This window comes from Dermacentor silvarum, chromosome 2, assembly GCF_013339745.2.
Source record: "Dermacentor silvarum isolate Dsil-2018 chromosome 2, BIME_Dsil_1.4, whole genome shotgun sequence".
NCBI classification, from domain to species: Eukaryota; Metazoa; Arthropoda; class Arachnida; order Ixodida; family Ixodidae; genus Dermacentor; species Dermacentor silvarum.
Window position 1 is genome coordinate 208530279 of NC_051155.1, and position 20237 is coordinate 208550515.

The 20237-nt window shown below is 46.8% G+C and overlaps 1 protein-coding gene across 3 annotated transcripts in view; it reads left to right on the top strand.

The window, feature by feature from the left end:
• The window catches only part of LOC119442500 (uncharacterized), a 121168-nt gene that overhangs the window by 86633 nt on the left and 14298 nt on the right, over positions 1 to 20237 (top strand). For all 3 annotated transcript variants that reach the window (XM_037707399.2, XM_037707401.2, XM_037707400.2), the window contains one exon: positions 18160 to 18474. In XM_037707399.2, the coding sequence (XP_037563327.1) occupies positions 18160 to 18474 (315 nt within the window). The remainder of the gene's footprint in view (positions 1 to 18159; positions 18475 to 20237) is intronic.

A 20237-nucleotide genomic window follows, 5' to 3' on the forward strand; every position in this document is an offset into this window, starting at 1 on the left:
TTCGGTATGTGCCACTGGGTGTGCGCCCATCCTTGGCAAATTATATACAGATCGGGTAGTGTGACTTACCGGCTGCGTTATACCGCTGGATATGGTGTCGCGCTGCTGAGCTCGAGGTCGTGGATTCGATTCCAGCCGCGGCGGCCGCATTTCGATGTATGCGAATTATGCAAAAACGCTCGTGTACGTATGTTTAAGCGCACGTTATCGAACCCCAGGTAGTCAAAATTATTTCGGAAATACCCCGCTGCGGCGTGCCTCATAATCAAAGTTGTTGGCTTCTTATGGCATGATAAAAAAAATCGGGCCCCTCGGTTCCATTTCTTCTCGTTCATAATCAAAGTGGGGTTTTACACGCAAAACCCCAGAATTAAATTTTTCTTTTTTTGTCGGATATGCGCCGCTTACACAAGAGGTACGGAATCATTGAATGTAGTTAGATATGTAGGCGGCCGGTTAATACAGGCCATCCACCTTTCTCATTGACACTTTTATAATTAGGACAGTAATTTTCGAGTTAGATAATTAATTACAATTACCTAAATAAATCTCAGTAACCAAAAATTTACTGGCGGCTAGTCCATTGTACTGGAAACAATACGCACTAGGTTTGCTTCGCGTAACGCCGTTCCTATTTTTTTAAATCGTGCTGCGTGATAGCTGGGACACCCTGTATAAAAACGTTGCGAGGCGAGAAGGTGGTAAACAATTCCGACGCTGCTCGACGAGTTTCCCGTTCTGATCTAGTCGAAAACCTCCGAGCCGCCCCCAGAGGCCCTGGCAATAGTCACCAACGCCGCGCGTGTTCGGTGCGAACGTGGGCAAAACGGCGACGGTGTCGACAACAGTTCTGCGCATTGCTGGTGCTGCTGCATGTCCAAGTTTATACAGCTGATAAAACTACTATCCTTACTCCGTATAGCTCTCTACTAAGTTGCTACCGCAATTGATGTTTCCCCTTTAGGGTGAAACTGCGACATTTTAGGGGCGAAGCACCTTAGGGCCGAGCCTTGTCCCTCGTAGTCCGTAGCTCCGGAAGCGGAACCGGAAGCCGGCTTCCGGTTCCGCTTCCGGCTTCCAGAGAACGCTTCCGGCGTTCTGCCCGAATGATCCCCCGGTGCTTCGCCCACTCATCATCATTCATTCGTGGATATGCGGTGTTTCTCTTTCTCTTTCTCTCTCGTTCCCGACGCGCGCTCTCTCTCTCTCTCGTCCGTAGCTAGGGGCGCTGCGGTGCACAAGAGCGTTCGTTCCCGATGCGCGCTGGCTTTCTCTCTCGTCCGTAGCTCTGGTTTATCCGAATGATCCGCCGGTGCTTCGCCCACTCATCATCATTCACGTCGTGGATATGCAGTGATTTTTTTTCTCATATCCCGCGTCCCATAATCTTGCGACCCACGGCACATAGCGTCCGCAACACAACAGTGGTAACAAGCAGTATAATAAGCAACGTCCATGGGGGGTCATTCTACACAACTACCTACGTTACCCAGTCTCCTTACTGGCTTTGGTTAAAGGCGTGAACATCGCCTAAATGTTATTTCTACATTCGTAGCGGCAGTGAAGCGCTATCGCTAGCTCTGAGAACTTTACTACGAGCCTGTTTCTTTTAACCTCGTATTGCCGTTGTTTTGTTTGTTTAATAGCTCCATGTAAACAAGCGGGACCCATAAAATAGGTTTTACGTCCGATGTTGTAAGCAGTATTGTCTTTGTGGAGTTCACTAAAAATGTCGCAGTTTCACCCGAAAGGCGAAGCATCAATTGCGATATCAACTTAGTAGAGAGCTATACGGAGTAAGGATAGTAGTTTTATCAACTGTATAAACTTGGACATCCAGCAGCACCCGCAGCGTGCAGGACTGTTGTCGACGCCGTCGCTGTGTTGCGTGCGTTCGCACCGAACGCGCGCGGCGTTGGTGACTGTTGCCAGGGCCTCTAGGGGTGGCTCGGATGTTTTCGACGAGATCAGAACGGCAAACTCGTCGAGCAGCGTCGGAAGTCTTTACCACCTTCTCGCCTCGCAACGTTTTATTGCGATGGCAATTATATGGACACTCCAAAGCGGATTCCTGCCGTCACCATCGCCGTTGTCGTCGCCGTCGCCGTTACCGTGAGGTTCCGTAGGACGTCAACGGCGATGAAATCGTAGCCGCGCTCTGGACGCTGTATGTGCGAGTGAAAGGGCGCGAGGGGCGCGCGCTATCACGGAGAGCGAACGCTCCGCGGAAAGCAAACGTGACCGTCGCGCAAAAGACCGTGGGTTTATGGGAGGGAGGGAGGCGGGGCGGCGCTGTGCTCCGGCACCAAAGGCGTATCTTGCCACTCAATCTCCCACGCGAAAGCAACAAAGCGGGAAGAGGGGGGGAGGGGGGGGGGCAGCTTTTCCTCTGCCAACAACTTCTCCTTTGCGCTTTGCCCGGGGATGCCGGTCGTCCGCAGCGTCTCTTCACACGGCTCTGACCTTTCTGTGCGCTGTGCATTCGCCGCTCAGTTTCCGTTGAAGCGATAGACCGCGCGAACCTGCGCTTGCTGCCAGCGTTTTAACAGTCGTTGGCTGCGGTCATTCAGTGTGATCTATTCATGTTTGCTTGTGCGCGCTTATACCACGATTGTTAATTCAGTTAGTAAGCCAATGTGTCCAAGTTTATGCAGCTGATAAAACTACTATCCCTACCCCGAATAGCTCTCTACTAATTTGCTATCGCAATCGATGCTTCGCCTTTAGGGCGAAACTGCGACATTTTTTTTTGTTTCTTCAATGCGTGAGTTGCACGCAAGAGTTTTGACCGCAAAGTGAGAGCGAGTCCGATAGTACATCCGTGAAATCAACGAGGCTCCAAGTGGAACTACTACGTGCGTTAATAACGGATGTAGAGTACGAACTGTTCATGGCGTGTGTGCCCATGATATTTCAATTTTCAATGACAATTTATTTAGGGTAACATAAACATATGACCTACCAGAAATATATACGGAACATTACGGCGATGGGGACGCAAGCGGCGAAAGTTCGCCTGGAGTGGCCATATAGCTTATATTGGCAGTTTCGCTCGAAGATGAAGCCGTTGAGTTTCTTTCTCTATGATGAAGCATTGAAAGTGACATAATGGTTTACACACACACACACACACACACACACACACACACACACACACACACACACACACACACACACACACACACACACACACACACACACACACACACACACACACACACACACACACACACACACACACACACACACACGCACAATCGATTTCGTGAGTCAGCAATGTTACGCGGCAGAAGAATGTCAGACCAACAGGCTGTTAAAAGTGGGTTGTCCGGTATGCTAGAAATGGCGCAGATTTTAATCCGAACACGTCATTCGCGCTCTCTACCAATAAGGAGATCCACGAAGTCAGTCGTCACACAAATCAAGCCCGCGCTATAGAAAGGAAACGGACGACAAAGGCGCTCTGCCCTCTTTGGACCGACCTCATGAGGTTCACGAGATAGGAAGGGTCTGCACGCACAAGGAAAGATGCATCTGTCGGGCGGAGGGCGGGCTTCCGTTTCCAGGGGTTGTTTGTTTAACCAGAAGAAACACGAGAAAGGGGTGCGTGACGCACAAACGAAGCGCACATGTCTGAGGGCGATAAACTCCAGCGAAGCCTGGAGCAGATATGTGCACTTTGCCTTTCAGAAAGCGGAGGCCAAGGAAAAAGCGGCCTGCGTGACTGAGATTGAGAGTATTTACATTGAGCACTGGGTGTGTTATCAGGCGCAGTGTATACAGACTACCCAGAACAGATGCTGCGTGATGGCAGCGGGATAGTGATTTGTTTAATAAGCGTAATGGGTGACACAGTTACACTACGACGAATAACACGTGTAAAGAAAAACACAGGGCGCGCTCTAAGCTGCCCGCAGACTTTTAACGGTAACTTGGTCATGTATAGATATATAGACTAATATAGTACAGTTCGTTCATCCGCTAAACGCCTGTCCAAGAAATTAGGAATTAAAACGGAGATATCTGCATTCCTCTGCACGTCCCCTTCCCTCGATCACAACTGAGCCTAGTATTGTAGCATTATTATGCTTTCGTTTTATTTGTCGCCGTTGTGAATGGAACTTCTCATCTCCTTCCTACCTAGCTTCATTAGGACTCACCCACTTTCTGAGTGGCGCCGAGCACAAAGCTTAAATCGTTTGTTCAACTTCGTTAACTCAAACCATTATGTGTCCCCAAATAACTACTTATCCCCTTCAACGATGTTATCAACAAGAAACATCCGCAGCCTTAACATTAACTTTCACTCTCGCAATTAGTTATTCAAGTATAGTTTTTTTCTCTGAACCATGGAACCCTGGGACTGTTTGCCTGGCGAAACCGCGATCGCTCACTTTACAGTATTTTTCAAAGTGCATTGAATAAAGTGTACTGGAGATTATCAGTGCCAACACGGTGAAGTGTGGAAGAGGAAGACGTTGATGAACTCGTGGTGCGCGCTCGATCGGTGTTCAGCTGAAACTGTACAAGTTCATTGAAGCGTCAGGAAGGTCTCGCTGCTAGTGGCCCGAATCACGGAGACTTTATTTTCATTTTATCCTAAATTCATCCATAGGCCCTCTAGAAATTTCTATTAGCATTTAGTTGCCTAAAGCTCCGTTTTGAATTTTTCACTGCAACCCCGTTTGGTATTTTGTTAGATGCATTTTTCAATCAACCCAGTGTGGCCAATCCCCCCTGTGGGTACGAGCCATGTCTCGAGGCAACAACAGTAACAACAGCAATAACGACTGGCCCGTTTTCGTGGTCTTGTGTCAAGTGCCCTGTAGATTTTACTTAGAATAACACAACCTGGCAAATGTTTCCCTTGCTTACAGTGCTTTTGTGATTGCCATTTTACTGCGCTGTCAATTGCGCTTTTCCTCCGCTCTCCTATATACGGCAATTGAGAGAAAGGAAATACCGCGTCTTTTCCCTACGCGTACGCTCGTCAAATTAGACGTACGCACTGCTGTACACTCGACTAACCGATATCCCCGTCTTCGGTTGCATTCGTCGCAAGCTGGGATGCGTGGTGCCTGTCTGTCACTCGGCCCGGAATAGGACGTGCGCCGTTCCTTCCGTTTCAGCGGCGCACTGCGAGGCGGGAGTCATCTTGTCGCTGTCGCGTCGCTGGCAGAGCGCGCGGGCGTCCGCGAGGACAGTGCGTACACGTCGGCTCCCACCGAGACCGCGCCCTCGTTTGGACCCATTTGCTCGCCTGTTGAGGGCTTGAAGCCGAGTCACCACCGCTGCTGTCGACGCTCTCCCATCGCTGTTTGCGCCGTGGGTGCCGTCGATGCTCGGCCGAGTATTCCTGAAATAAAGAAGTCCGGAAGGACGTTACGGTGTTGTTAGTCGCCGCGCCCATCCGCTGCGGAGTTACGGAGAAAATGACGCGCAAGTCGAGAGGCGATAAGAACGGCTACGGAGAAGAGGGACCGTTGCGACAACAAAATCCGTTAGAAAAAGAATGGCGTAGTATAAGTATAGACTGAGGCGTTGGTCCGTGCGCGCTTGTAAGTTGGCGTGGGAGGGCGTGGGTGTTTCGGTTTTGGTGTTGCTGTGGCTGTCATAGTTTAAGCTCGGTTAAAACTTGCCTGCTCGTGACAATGAGGATGAGAAGGCGTCGTGGAATCTGAAGCATCTACGGAACAGCGCGCCGAATAATAGATGATAATAAAATAAAATAAAATAAAATAAAAAGACGTGAAATTATTTGTCATTCAAACGCAGTAAAATGAGATAAGAAGCGTCAACATACGCATTTTATTCCGGGTGCAGAAGGACGAGTTAGAAGTCCTGTTCGGAAAAAAGATTTTGTAAGACTGTGAGCGGTCAGAGGAAACGTTTACTTGAAATTGTGTTTCTTATTGTTGCTTATAAATTCGTGCGATGGCAAAAATTAAGGATACGATTGCGACTACGCAGTCGTATTGAATATGAAGTGCTTGTTATTATTTTTCATCTAGAGAGTGAGAGAGCTTATTTCAACGCATAGAGGTCTGGCGCTTTCTTCTACATGCAACTCCGCTAGGAATATTTCTGTGCATTAGACGATTCATGGTTGTAACACATCGTGCAGTGCAGACAACATAATTGTAGAAAAATAATGTTTACTGAAGCTGTGGCAAGGCGGGGGGGGGGGGGGGGGGGGCAAAGAAATTATTTTGCACAGACACCCTAACTGTCAGGTTCGATGCTACATACGCCTCAAATATTCTATATAATTGCATCTGTATAAGGCTTTCGGTGTTCTATCTTCGATGCAGTGATCGAAGCCAGTAAGTTTCAGTGATCTGACGAGCCAGACTGGCGCATCTGCATGATATGGCCGATGGCCTTAATGGTATGTAGGCCAAGGAAAAGATTCGTTATGAGAGCACTTCGGCAGGCACGCACGAAACGAGTAACACGACACGCTGTCAGACACAGTTAGGTGCCGCATTTTCATCATTCATGACCTCGGATGCATAAAATATACAGCAGGAGTCGCCAAACACACGCTCGCCGGACACTTTCCAAGTCCGTCCTTCTATTCACCGCGCCCTATAACATCTTCCGAAAGCTCCTTCCCGTCATCTTGCCGTCCACGCGGAGTCCGAAGACAAACATCGGTGACGGCTGCAAAGATCCTTGGCAGGAACTCCTGCGACGACGAAGCTTTCTTTTGTTGTCGTCGCCGTGGCATCTATTCTCCCCTGGCTTTCCCCTGCGGGACCGCGATATTTTTATGGCCTTCTATCGGTCATTATAGGAGCCTCTCCCGAGCGTCGTCCGCAAACAGTTGTACAGACACGCTGCCGCAGCCGTCTATCTTATCGGTCGTGCGAGCCTCTCGGGACACTATCGCAGCGCGCGCCGTGGTTTTCGGCAGTGTGCCGTGCATGGGAGCACAAAAACGCTTCCCGTGTCCGAGCGGGCCTGGAGGCCGGGCCCGCTTATGGACTCAGCAAGGCGTCGTTGCTTTGTCCCCGTCTGTTATGTCCGGCCGTCCCATGGGCCGATATGATGCGGTGGCATTGAACCGTTAGACCGACGCTGTGCGACCGTTAGGTCCTTTATACAGCAACGACTGCGTACCTCCAAGGATTCTGCTTGCTTGGTGATTGTCGGTTATTCGGTGTTCATACGCTTCATTCAGCGATAGTCGAAAGGAAGCACCCATTTCCATTGCTCCGTGGAGGTCACGAATGAGTGGAAGCGACGAAGAGGTAGGGACAACAGTCCGCGTATGCTATAATAATCCTAACTCAGTGTCATACAACGGTGGTATAAATAAGTTGGTTGAGACGATTTGAGACGAAAGCAAAGATTTCTTTTCCTCTTCCTTATTCTACTGCTGTTAATTACTTCAAGTTTCCATCTTCCTGTGAGCCTCTCTCTTGTTCTTGATTTCTCATTAAAATGTAGCATTGCAGCCGCATTTGGTTTTTATCTGTAAAAAACATGTCCTGTATAAATGGTGTACCACTGATAATACGGTACAGCTGTCACCTACAGACCTTCACAATAAAAGCTTCCTGGGAGTCGACATAATTCCATCTGGGCTGTTGTGAAACTGGGTTGCGCTCCCGCTCAAAAATCTCTGCAGAAGCGACAGTGCGTGCATTTCGTAATCACGCGCAGCAGTCCAGAGAGGTGCTCTCTCCCTCCGATGTAAAGGTCTCTTCGAGGGGCAGTTCTTCTCCTTGTGCGGCGAATTTAAGCAGTACTCCATCTCCCTTGGTCTCGTGCAGTCTCATAAGCTCCAGCCTCTATGTCAGTTAGCGGACATAAGTCCTTGCAATGTGCTACTTCCGTGTACTTGCTTATCGAGTTATCAATCAGTTCAGTGATGCGAGACGCATGCAATTGCAAAAGAAGGGGATGTCGCTTTAGCAAGTGGGGTTTTAAACATTTGGAAGAGATGCGGCATTTTCTGGCTTTTAGTGGTGCGACAGAGACAACGCTCTTTAATGAAGTACAGAGCATTCTGCCGGCGTATATAGGGTGTCCCACGTAACTTGAGCTTAACTTTTAAAATATGCAAATGCCACGCAGCTGGACAGAACCAAGGTAATGTTGTTTGCTGTCGCTTGGAGATACTCAGATTATTTTTTTTGCACTCCGCCTAATTACGCTATTAGTCTTAATAAAGTAATCAACTTCTCTAATATTATAATCAGATGAAAAGTGTAAATTAGAAAATTGCAGAGCTACATAAAAAATTCTCGATACCGCTTTCTGTTGCTCCAAACATGCTACATAAAAGTATTTTTCCAAGCTCCAGCTTTCATTAAATAGCCCTTCTCTTTCCCCCTCTCACTGCTTCTTTACGGCATTCAACTGTTGTTGCGGACACCCTATTTCGAAAGGCGCTTACTTGAAATGAGCCGGAAATTTAAAACGTACGTATTACTTCTTCTAATATACGTTTACTGAACATAATATTTTCGCAGACACTTAATTCAGACGTCAGACAGCGCAGGTTTCTTCTCATCATTTTCGTGTTTAAAATTAAGACTCGCAAAACCGCGGCGCTTTCGCAAACGGTGCTGCGCATACGGTTGAACTAACCACACATAGCGCATATATCTCACCGTAACTCATCATCGCGCACTTAAACAAAGTGAGCACATGTACACGAAGGTTTCGTGGAACCACCCTCCTGTAATTACTGTCATGGTATACTAACTGCATCCATCTGTCTTCGGTTGCTTTTCCCATACATGCGGCCGCGGCTAATGTTTTCGAGATTGTAAACATCTGGAACCCATTGCGTTCGCTCTGCCCCTCACAAGCTTGCAAACGGTTTTCTTTACTCGAGTGCCTCGCACATAAAGGCGTTGAAAGACATGCGGCATTTTTATTACCGCGAGAGTGCTTACACCAGGCTGCATGGTTCTTCGTTTACATATGCGCGTTTTGTTTAAGTGCACGATGATGAGTTACGGTGAGTTATATACACTCAATGTGGTTAGTTCAACGGCATGCTATACCTTGTTGGTGCGAGCCCTCCCCTTTATTGTAAGTTATTGTTTTTTTTTTTTTCACTCATAAGGGACCCACCCTAAAAATGCAAATGGAGGTGTATCTCGGTTGCACGTGCAAACATAACCGTGTCGACGTCAGTACTCTTTGTGGAGAGATGACGGATATGACAACTACACAAAATATCCCATCTACAAGCACGTATTTTTATGTATGCATACATTTTCACCATACGTCCTTCTGTATTATATGTGATAACATTAAAGATCCATAGAGGATTGACGTAGCACTAAATCTTATATGGTAAAGCATAAAAAGAAAATTTGATTATCAGTGTATTTTGCCAGTACTAATCCAGAATACTAACCAGATGCCAAGAAGTAATCATAGGGAAAGCACCAACCGGTACAATTCTTACAGAAAACTACAAACACTATTTTCATAGACTGCAAGGTGCACCCAAGTGCTTGAAATGTGGAGCATATACCCCAATAACAAACCTACTCTTCGGGAATGCCCAGCCGTATACACCACATAAAAAGACAATATATAAACAAGATACCCTCACCCCTTCAATCAAATTCCTGGGAAGAGTGGATCGCTCCCTGACGGGTTTCCGAGCCACAGCTCTGGAAACCCTTGGTGCAGTTCATTTTGTAAATTCTTAAAGAAGATGAGTAAGGACTCAAGGCACGGACTTTTGGGACCAACAATAAACGTTTATTCTCTCTCTATCTGTCAGTACTAACATATATGGGGCTGAAACTTGGTGTAGAGATAAGAACGAGACTTGAGAACAAGCGCAAGGCCACGCAGCGAGCGATGAAACGAAAAATGACATGGGTAACGTTAAGATAACACTTAGAACGGCACTGTAGAATCGAGAGCAAACGTGGGCAGTTGACAGTCGGTTGAGGTTAAGAGGAAAAGTAAGGCGGTGCGGCTGGGTCATCCGTGGAGAAGATAACGCGTGATCTGTTATACCGGCAGAATGGGTGCCAAGGAAAGTGAAACGCTGTCGATGGCGCCAAAGGGTTTTGTGATGCGACGAGACTATAAAATTCGCAGGCAAAGAGGGTTACGCAACACAAGGGCGATTGGAGATCACTGGGAGAGGCCGTCATCCTGCAGTGGACATGATAATGATAATGATAAAAGCTGGTATGGTAGGCCCAGCTGCTACGATTTAGTGATAATACTCGAAAAAGTGCGCTTTAAAAAAGAATTAATAATAATAATAATAATAATAATAATAATAATAATAATAATAATAATAATAATAATAATAATAATAATAATAATAGCGCTTTTATTTGCGGTCATTACGATGTTTCTGGTTGTATACGGATAAATGCGAACAGCGTATCGTTCGTGAGTGAAGTTTATACTATTGCATGCGATCGGTCGTCCTGTTCTTTCAATACAGACCCCTTTCGATTGAAGAGATCATCACCACCGGCTTAAATTCGGACATGTGAAGAATCTCGGACGCATGCCTTTTGATGCCAATTTTCCCCCTCTCGCGTCCTCTCCAGTCCAATACTGCTGCACACTGGAAGTCGCAAAAGCGCCGCCACAGCTCCTTAATCACCGTCGCGAGCATCCGCGGTGGATATACTAACCAAAGCCAGCCGAGCTTATACCAGAGCACATATGGAAACTTTCGGCATGCTACGGGGGCCACCTCATGCAGCAGTGGCCTTGACAGTTCGTTTTTGCAGACACGATGAGGATGTGCCGTCTTTCCACACGTGCCCGTCCCACGTGCTTCGTCGTCACACTCCGGCCTGCCACCTCCTCCACTTGAGCGCTGGACGAATAATAAAAATAAAGGAAGAAACGGGCGACGGCTCGAATTTCTCGGCCTGAAGCAGCGAGCGCGTGAGTCGGGGAGCTTCTATGTAGCGGTCCTTTCGAGCGCGACGTCGTTCCTTTCCGAGCGCGTTCTTTCATCAGGCGGGCGCGTCGTCGTCCAATTGAAGAGTCCGCGGTTTTGTGTTTGGCCTTCTTGGAGAGAAGCCAAGGCTGTGCTGCCGCTGTTGCTGCGCGGGCTTAGGAGAAGAGAGATAGATATATGTGCTTGGTGGATGCGGGGGTGAGGACCCCCGGGCCGAGCGCCGAGCGAGCGGAGTGGAGCATTTGCAATCGCTGGTAACTTTCAGCGCGTACAGCCAGCAGCAGCCTTCCCTCTCCGAACTCAGGCAGCGCCTTCCCCCGCGTGATTCACGTCTGCGGAGGGTTTCCTTCCAGGGCTGCATGACGGCGAGCGCGCCGTGCTTCAACGTCTGCCGCTGATCAGTCAAGATGTCGTCGAAAAAAACTTGGCTGCGGGAGCGCGCGATTCCTGCAGCCTGCGTCCGCTCCGTTCACTTGTCTGCAGCGCTAGTGGTGGTTTGTGTGTGCCAAGTCGTTTCGTTCCGTCGGTCGTCCCCGTGTTCTAGGCTCGCTTGCGGAAGCTGTAGTGGCAGTGTTTGCACGAAAGAGGACGGATGTGACGCCGCGCCTGTGGAGGCGTGGTGAAGGCCGGCGTGTGTGCTTCGAGCGGAAGGCTATACCGCGGCGCCCAATTTCCGGCAGACTTGCCGTTTTTTGTGCGCGGGGCTTCGATCCAGATTCTTCAGAGCGACGTTGTCTTCGGTGCTTGCGGAGGCGTAGGCACTATGAGACGTCTAGCTCATCCAGGGATCTACCGTTGTACAGAAGCCGGACTCTTGCACAGGACTTTAAGGAATACTCGTAAAATGATGGCGGCAACAAAGAACGGCGACTTCTAAGAAGACACTTGTTGTCTGTCCATCGCCCGCGATTTCATGTGCTGTTTGCATAAAAGACAAGCCAAGATAGACTTTCACGCTATATATAAGTACGATGTTCCTCTTCTCGGTCCCAGTGAGATGCTCACCGCCTATACAAGAGGATAACATGCATCCTGATAGCATGCGATTGTGTCGGACTACGTTGTGCTTTGCGGTACTTCGTGAATCACGGCTTGTTTGACAAGATAACCCTACAATCGTACGCCAGGAAGACGTAATTGGAAGTGTCAACACAGAAAGTGCCTGATATTGTAACTCCTCGACAGTGCGGCCGTGCCCTCCTTGGAAGCTGACTCGCCAGGATGCCAATACCTGCGTAAACTGTCGCTACAGAACACGCGCTAAGGGCGAGCCGTCTGTTGACGAAGACGTGCATCTATCACCCGTGTGACACATGCCCGTTTTCTGCTCGACGAAGCTGTTGCAGCGCGCCGGCGTCGGCCGACAGCGATAAGGAAAAGCGTTCCGTCTACTCGAGTTCTGGGTCCGCGTTGGCAAGCGTCCCCGCTATACACATTTGTTCGCCATGGGATTCGGACCGCGGGCGGAGACAGCGACAATGACCTCCCAGGACCCCGTGCCCTTGATCTCAGTGGAAGATGGCCAGCAGGACTCGCGAGGGAAGGATTCGCCTTCTAGACCCAAGAGAGCTCCGGAGGAATTGCGCGGGCTTCTAAGTGATGTCGTGTATGTGTCCTCCATGTACCAGATCTGCTTCGCTGACGTTGAATGCAACTCATCTGACGAAGAAAGTGGGGAAGAACTCGAGGAGGTGAGTGGGCTGTGCGTGATTTCCGCAGCTGAAGCCGTTACGTTGAGTGGTTCCCACTACTTTTTCGTTGTTGTTTAAGAAAATAAGTACGCCCAGCGCAGATGTCCCGTAAGGTCACATCGCCGCACTGAATAAGTAGCGACGTCTTGTCAGCGTTTTATTATAATTTTATGTAGAGGTAAGAAATGCTTACGCCGCCCATGAGATTGAGAGAAATAAATCATAATATATATATATATATATATATATATACACACACATAGACTGTGCACATGAGATTTCTATCTTCCCAGCTTCAGGCAGTGAGTGAATACAAGCAAGAAATACTGCTAATGCATGCAATTTAGAATACAATTCGTACAAAATTTCCCTCGGCACCTCCCCCCTCCCCCCCTACCTCCAACACCGCCCCCGCCCTCGTCCCTCCCCCAGCTTTATAATTTGTCTTCCGAAACTATCACCCTCGACTATGAATCAGCATGGCGAAGGATAATTATGTGAAGCGAAGTAACGAAAAGAGAAATAGAATGGAGCTAGTCTCACCTAGACATCGCTGATATGAAAGAAACGTAGCTTTCCGAAGTGAAATATGGCGACTAATTAGTACTAGATCGAATACCCGATTTAGGCAGAATGCATTGGGCAATGCCGAGTATCACTTTTAAATAATACGATATTGGCATAACGACGGTGCCGTAGTGGAACTGTTACTCTTTCACTGATAGGATATATACTAATTAGAAAACATATTCATCCTGCGGCATTTGTCTGATATGGCACTGCTGAAAAAAAAAGAAAAAGAAAAAGAAAAACTGCCGCACCTTGCTAAGCTTTGTTCCCGTCGCGGTGCTGTTACAAAATTGCCATTGTGATCGACACCTTAACTCCTACGACAAAACAAACACATATTGCGGTTTTAATGTTGTCGCACGAACCAACATGACAGTCGCGCACAAACATATATAGCGCCGCTCGCAGTTCACGCATTAATTTTAGTTTGCGTCTGTTTAATAAGACCACGTACTTGTCGTCGTGTTTTAATCCCTGTTAGTTACGTTGCGAAACATCATGCATATCAACGCATGTGTGAGGATAACGCTCGTCGAAGACCTCTCGTCTTTAAAGCCGTGAAATAGCTGATGCTTGGTGACACAAATAACATCTATGTCGTGATACCATACTAGTATACTCAGAAAAAAAAACATTGCATTGTTGTTACTTGAAGAAAGATTGTGTTTTGTGTCGCCGTTGTAGTGTATCGATAATAATAGTGGCCGACAGATAACGCTTCTTTCAAATTTCGCGGCACTCGCGCGCCTTTTTATCTTTGCAAGCCATCCATAGATGGCGGGAGATGTTGCATGGCTTGCAAGGCTTCTGCCCATGCGCGAAACCGCTTTTGCAAGTTTCTTTTGTTCGCGGATAACTTAAATAACTTTCCCTACATCACGCTTACAGCGTGTTCGTAACATACACTGGAGCCGCACGTGAACTATGTAACCTATTGTTTTATGCGAGCCCGCTGTTTGTAAAGTAATCTCTAGTTTACCGACGGTATCGACCGATGCGTTCGTACGATGCGTCGTCGGGCTACCGAGACGTCCCATCAAGAGAAACGCCCGAGTAGAACGACCTCGACAAGTTGACGCCCACTTGTCAAAAACTGTGACCTTTTGACCCACCACCACGGCTTTGATCTCTGTGTTTCTGTGACCCGCTTCTCGACTCCCATCTTCGAACTCACCCGCTGCAGCTCACTCACAGGAAGAAATGCATCGAGGTGCCTGGCGAGCAGGCGTGGCGGGAGTTCGTGCGAATACCTGATCCCACGCATCCCGGTGGCTTCGTGTTTCGACACTACTGTCCCCCGCCTTTTGATCGTGTACGGCGTGCGTCTGGTCGAGGTCCAAGTTTCGCAGCTTGCTTGGAAACCTGTCGTTTTTTTGCTGTTGTACTTAATACCGTCCAGCGACAAGAGGAGCGATGAAGAGCGTTTTTGGCGGCGTTTGGAACAAAATCGAATCCGGCAGGTCCTTTCTGCCGGCAAGCATGCGATACGACGTGATACGGCAGCAGGACTTCGGTGGCGTTGGCTTAAGTTCGAGAAGTCTCGAAGTGGATCCTCCCTCCACCTGTGCTTATTCCGACGAAGGGGACTCTTCGGAAGAAGAGTCGCAAGAACCGGCTCGGAAGGAAGAGAGCAAAGTTCGGAACGAAGACGACTGGAATTTCTTCGACAACATCGTGCAGCTACTCGGCGATGCCGACTCCGTCGAGGTAACAGGAAAGGATTCGTTATGGAAGAAGCTTTACTTGCGCATCTGAGGCGCAGGCTCTGATGAGTAGGTGCTAAATGCAAGCGCTTCTTGTCTTTTCCTTCTTTTTAATTTTCTTGTTTCTTTTTTGAGCAACAGACCAGCGGGTGAGATGCGGTTTCCTGTTTCATGTGTATTGCAGAATGCGCTTATTGCTCAAACGAGTTTAATATCAGCGTTACAGAGCATGTTTTTTTCCCTGTCAAATGAAGAGCTAAAATACTTAATGCCTTTCACTGTCTTATCACCGCACACCAGATAAGCATACACAATCACAGTGTTGATGACTTCATGTCTTGTCTGTACCTGCAGTATTGCTTTGCTCTGCAAACAGATGCTTAGTAACCTTACGGCAGAGAATATTGCTACAGTAGGTACGCAGTTCAACCCTATTGTGTAATATATAACAATAAAGAGTTTCAGGTAAAGATTTGATGCAATATATTTATTATCCTTTAATGCAAAACTAGAGCTGTTGGCATGAATTTAGTAACTATCAATCGTAACAGGAGTCTAGGCCAAAGGTCATGGGTTTCTTATTTTATGAGAGTCAGCCAATTCTACCATGTTTCTCAGCTCCACTGCTGCTGTAGGTGGCACCATTATACTTGACAGAATCTTGTTAACTGTGTGCCAATCAGCACTATCCATCTTTCCTCCATAGGTTCGTTTCAGCTTATTTATATTGTTGTATTACCACTTGGCAATGGATCGCCTTGTGCAGCTCGATGTTAGGTGAAAAAGAATCAAAGCATTCTTAATCAATGCAGTGCCTCCTGCCGTATTATCATGATTATGTGTACAGACCTAAATGTAGCAGCAGATTAGGGTTATCACAGGAAGTCAAGCAGTTAAAGAGACATCTCATAAATTCCGTGGCACATGTGGGAGCTAGGATGTGAGAGGGACGAAGGTGTTGCAGTGATGGAAATGCTGCGCCAAACTGTGCTGTGAAGGAAATGCTGCCAAATGTTGCGCCAAAGTGTGGTTTATCGCATGTATTCCTCCATGCCCCCACCGAGATGCACATTCTCCTCATATTCGAGCAGACAAAAAAAAAAAAGAAAGAATGCATTCAACTTTGTCGGGGCTAAATATGTATATAGCGATAAAAACTGTTTCAAGTAAAGATGGGATGCAATATATTATTCTTAATGCAAAACTAGAGCTGTTGGCATGAATTTAGTAACTATCAATCATAACAGGAGTCTAGGCCAAAGGTCATGGGTTTCTTATTTTATGAGAGTCAGCCGCTTCGACCGTATCAGCGTATCGTACTTCTAGCGTATCACGTCGTAAATGAGCATACTTCAGGCAGGGCCCAGGGCCCCCCTCCTTTTCTGTATCCGTCAGTGTTTATGGAGAATTCTGCAGTGCCGTGGGGAAGTCTGAATAATCAGAGCAGGTGCAAAACATCAGTCAGCAACAGACATATTGCAATAGGGCCGATTCTTTGGCTAGTTGTCGGAAATACTTTTTTTTTCATTTATTGATGCGTATTTGTCACTCTGTGCACTTCCATGGCGCATGATTTCTCTCTACTACAAGTGCTAAATATTTGCGGTCGCTTCGTGATTCATTAATAGTATCTACATGCCTTTGATTAATGTTTTACATCTGCTCTGTATAGTAGAAAAATAATGATTTTATATAATTATGGTGTAGCACAACTGTGAGGGCACAGCTGCTCGATGCGCCTTTGCGTACGGCGCATTTTGTTGAGACTAGGCAGCCCGGACATGGAAAAAAGAATGTGATAATGAGAAAAGGAAAAAGACACACACACAAGCTATTCCATCTACGATCTATGCCTGCGAGGACAACAAATATAGCATCCTTGAACTGATGAATAGTAGATGAAAGGGGTAACGAAGCCAATGACAGCTTGGGGGTAATGAACTCTTTATTGAAATGCAGAATTAACTGATAATTTGGGTTAAATCGGCATTTATCTTCATCTTTTTACAGAATAATAAGAAACTGGAAGAATATGTTGAAGAAAATAAGTTGCATTTTATATAATACATAATGAATGGAATTTTTTCAGAAAGTTCTACCTCATACAACGTCTTTTTCCATTAACTGCATGCAGAGCTTCCTCTTTGTACCAGAGCAGTAAGTTGCTGCTCCAAAGCATTGTTTCCTTGCTCCAAACAGCTAATTTTTGTGCTCCAAAAGCACACATTTCTGCTCCGAACTGCTATTTTTCCTGTTCCAAAAACTGCTGCAAAAGACCAAGTGCCACTTCCATCACTGTGTTGAGGGTAGTGCTCTTGCAATGAGAAACGGAGTTTAACCTGGAAAGCCTTGCCTGAAAGACATGCTCCTAGTCTCCTATTGCATGGGAAAGGCTTGGTTGGAGCAATACAGACGGGGACGAAAGATGAAAAGGGTGATAGGAACAATATGATTATGGAGATGCGAAATGTATCGTCCTGCCTTTCATCTACAGTGCTCAGTGATTCAAGTGCGATGGAGGAGTGCATGGCCGCTGGCACTTTTATTGTGTCATTGGGGGGTGCTGGAGACATTGGGCTAATTCAATGCAGTATACAGTGAAAGGAAGAGCCTTTGTCGTGCATTGTGACTGCATTTCGCCCCCACCAATCACCCAGCACTCACCGGCGGTACAAAAAATACCGACCACCGTGCGGCCCGATTATCGCGTTTGAATCGCGGAGCACTGTACACACAAGAAAAGAAACTCGAGGTGTGTTCATCAAAGTGCCCATTCACAGTGTGTGCACGTTGACATACAGTGATGAACATTACTGAAGTGCAACTGGAGATCTTTATATGGTAATGCTTCTGAAACATTTAACCCGCACAAAACTGTTTCTGCTGGATCATTCAAGGACACACTTGACAGTCTCAAGGTTTACTGTCAATGTGATAAGGGTATTGTGGCTGTTGGCATATGCAGATCAGACTTTGGGATTCTGACTTCATCCCCCCCCACCTCATACATGCCAGCACTTCTATGCTGACAATATTGAACATGTAGAGAAGGCCTCCCACCTCTTGTTCTCTAATTGTTTTGTTGATGTTGTCCCGGATCCTTCCCTGATTGTGGTGTGTCGAAAATGAGAGTGCTGTCATGTTTTAATTAACCAACTGTAGGAATCCTGTTTCTTGGTTTGATTTCATCTGAATCGGTTCACAGAATGCAGCCCGAGATGTGTCATTTCTTCCAAATGTCCCCTACTGTCAGCTCAAGTGCCTGCACCATCTCACTTTATCGCAGAGACGCAATGACCGTGAGGCGATTCGACAGAAGTTGGCCATGGACACAGATGTGGAGGAGTCCTTTGGTATTGAGCGCACCAATCGCAAACCAAGTCTTGCTGTGAGGCTACAAGAAAGCAAGAACCTGCAGATCTGCTTCATGAATGAAACTGCTGCCGAACTGGACTCCTTAGAGCTGGCTGGGGCCACCGCACGGTCCCAGGAAGACACTAGCACTCAACAGGCCACAAGTCAGCAAGGGAACGCCAACACTTCTTCTGTCGGGCTCCCCAATGGACTTCTGAATGCAAGCTCTGACGTCTCTCTGCTGCAGGTTTGTGGCCAAATAAGTTTTATATGTTGTTATATACTTGAATTTAACTCACTGCCTACATGTTCCCTAAAAAGCTACTTCCTTAAAAGTTGATGGTACTTAACCCTTCAGGCACATTATTCTATCAGCTGAAAATTCAATAAAGACAGACAATATCGACTATGTCACGTGCAATGTACACTTGACTCCCAATAATTCTACTCTTGTGCGACTGCGAAATTTGGACAAGGTGTCTGAAAGGTTGAATTAAAAAATAGTGGCAAAATGAACAAATTCAAATAATTATAATTGCTTGAAGTAGTCTGTAATGCAATCTTGCTTCTTGGGTCTTGAAGCACGACTTAACAGTTCGGTGCTGCAACTGCACTTCTCTTTTTCACGATTCTTTCGCAGTCGTTCTCGCAATTATACGAAACACACCAGCGTACGACCACTGAACACCACGTCGTTACTACGAAATGCTTGCGCATCTTTCAGATAACTCCCAAAGGAGATTCTACGTGGATTTTTCAGTGTGATAGGGCTGCTGGTGGCACGATTCTCACGTTATGCAAACTATGTTGGCCAGTTAAACACTGTGCCTATGTATTAGAGCGCCCATTATGAATCATTAATGATTTTCACTGTCTTATATTATTCGGTGCTTTGTTGCCTCGATTAAAAGACAGAATGAAATTTGAACATGTGAAAAATAGATGTACTTATATGTTTTGGTTTAATTTGCATGAGCCTGTGAAAGATTTGGTTATTCTGGTGAATAGACTAGAGCACTGCATGGGCCTGATTATTCGGCCCGCGCCTGTGCCGCGCCCGCTTTACGAGGCCCGAGCCCGGCCCGGGCCCGTAATACAAAGCCCGGGACTGGGCGTGCATGACCGAGACCAGCCCGGGCCCGTGGTTCCAAGCTCGGGCCCGGCCCGGGCCCAGGTGTTTATTGCTAAGCCTAGCTAGCATGTGCATGGCCAAGCCCGCCCTGTAATAAAAAATTATTTTTTTTACTTACAGATTGTAATGTATCTTTCAGCCTCGCCTTCTCGAGGTTTAATCAGCTGCAGTATATAAGCAATAAAAGACAGAAACCTTTGTTTCTCTCATGGGAACATCAGTGATCCGGCCCATTGCCTGTGCTTTTATTTTTCTGCTGGTGCACATGCATTTACCTTGATTTGTACAATATGGTTTCATGGGGTCATTTAGCATGTGAATATATATTGACGGATATTACATGGATTTGTCTGATCTTCATGCTTGGGGCTTCAGACGTGTTCTTGTGGATTTGTTTCAAAATATATATATATATGTAAGCAGGCAAATTCACGAGCATATACATAAAATAAATGCAGTAGAGACACCCCTTCCCTTAGCGCTAAAATAGTGCAATAGTATTGAGACTGGTAATAGTGCAATCGCAAAACCAGTAACATGCTAATTGTTTGAGGAGCGGTTTTTTGTATATTTTATTTTTCCTTACACAGAAACAATGATAGTTTTTGCAGAAGAGAAAAAAATGAGAACTTAATCTGTTTTCCTATGTTATTTGCTAAGATATACAGAGAATGATCATTTTTGCACGTGTCACTTCAGCTTGGCACAGAATGCATTGAACCATGCAATGCATAACGTTTGTGTGTGCTTCAGGGCCCAACTTAGGCCCTTTAATGAGCGGGCCCGAGTCCAGCCCGGGCCCGCAGCCTCAAGCCTGCCGACAAACGCTTCAGACAGCCCGGGCCCGTCCATTGCTCTAGAATATATATTCTTACATT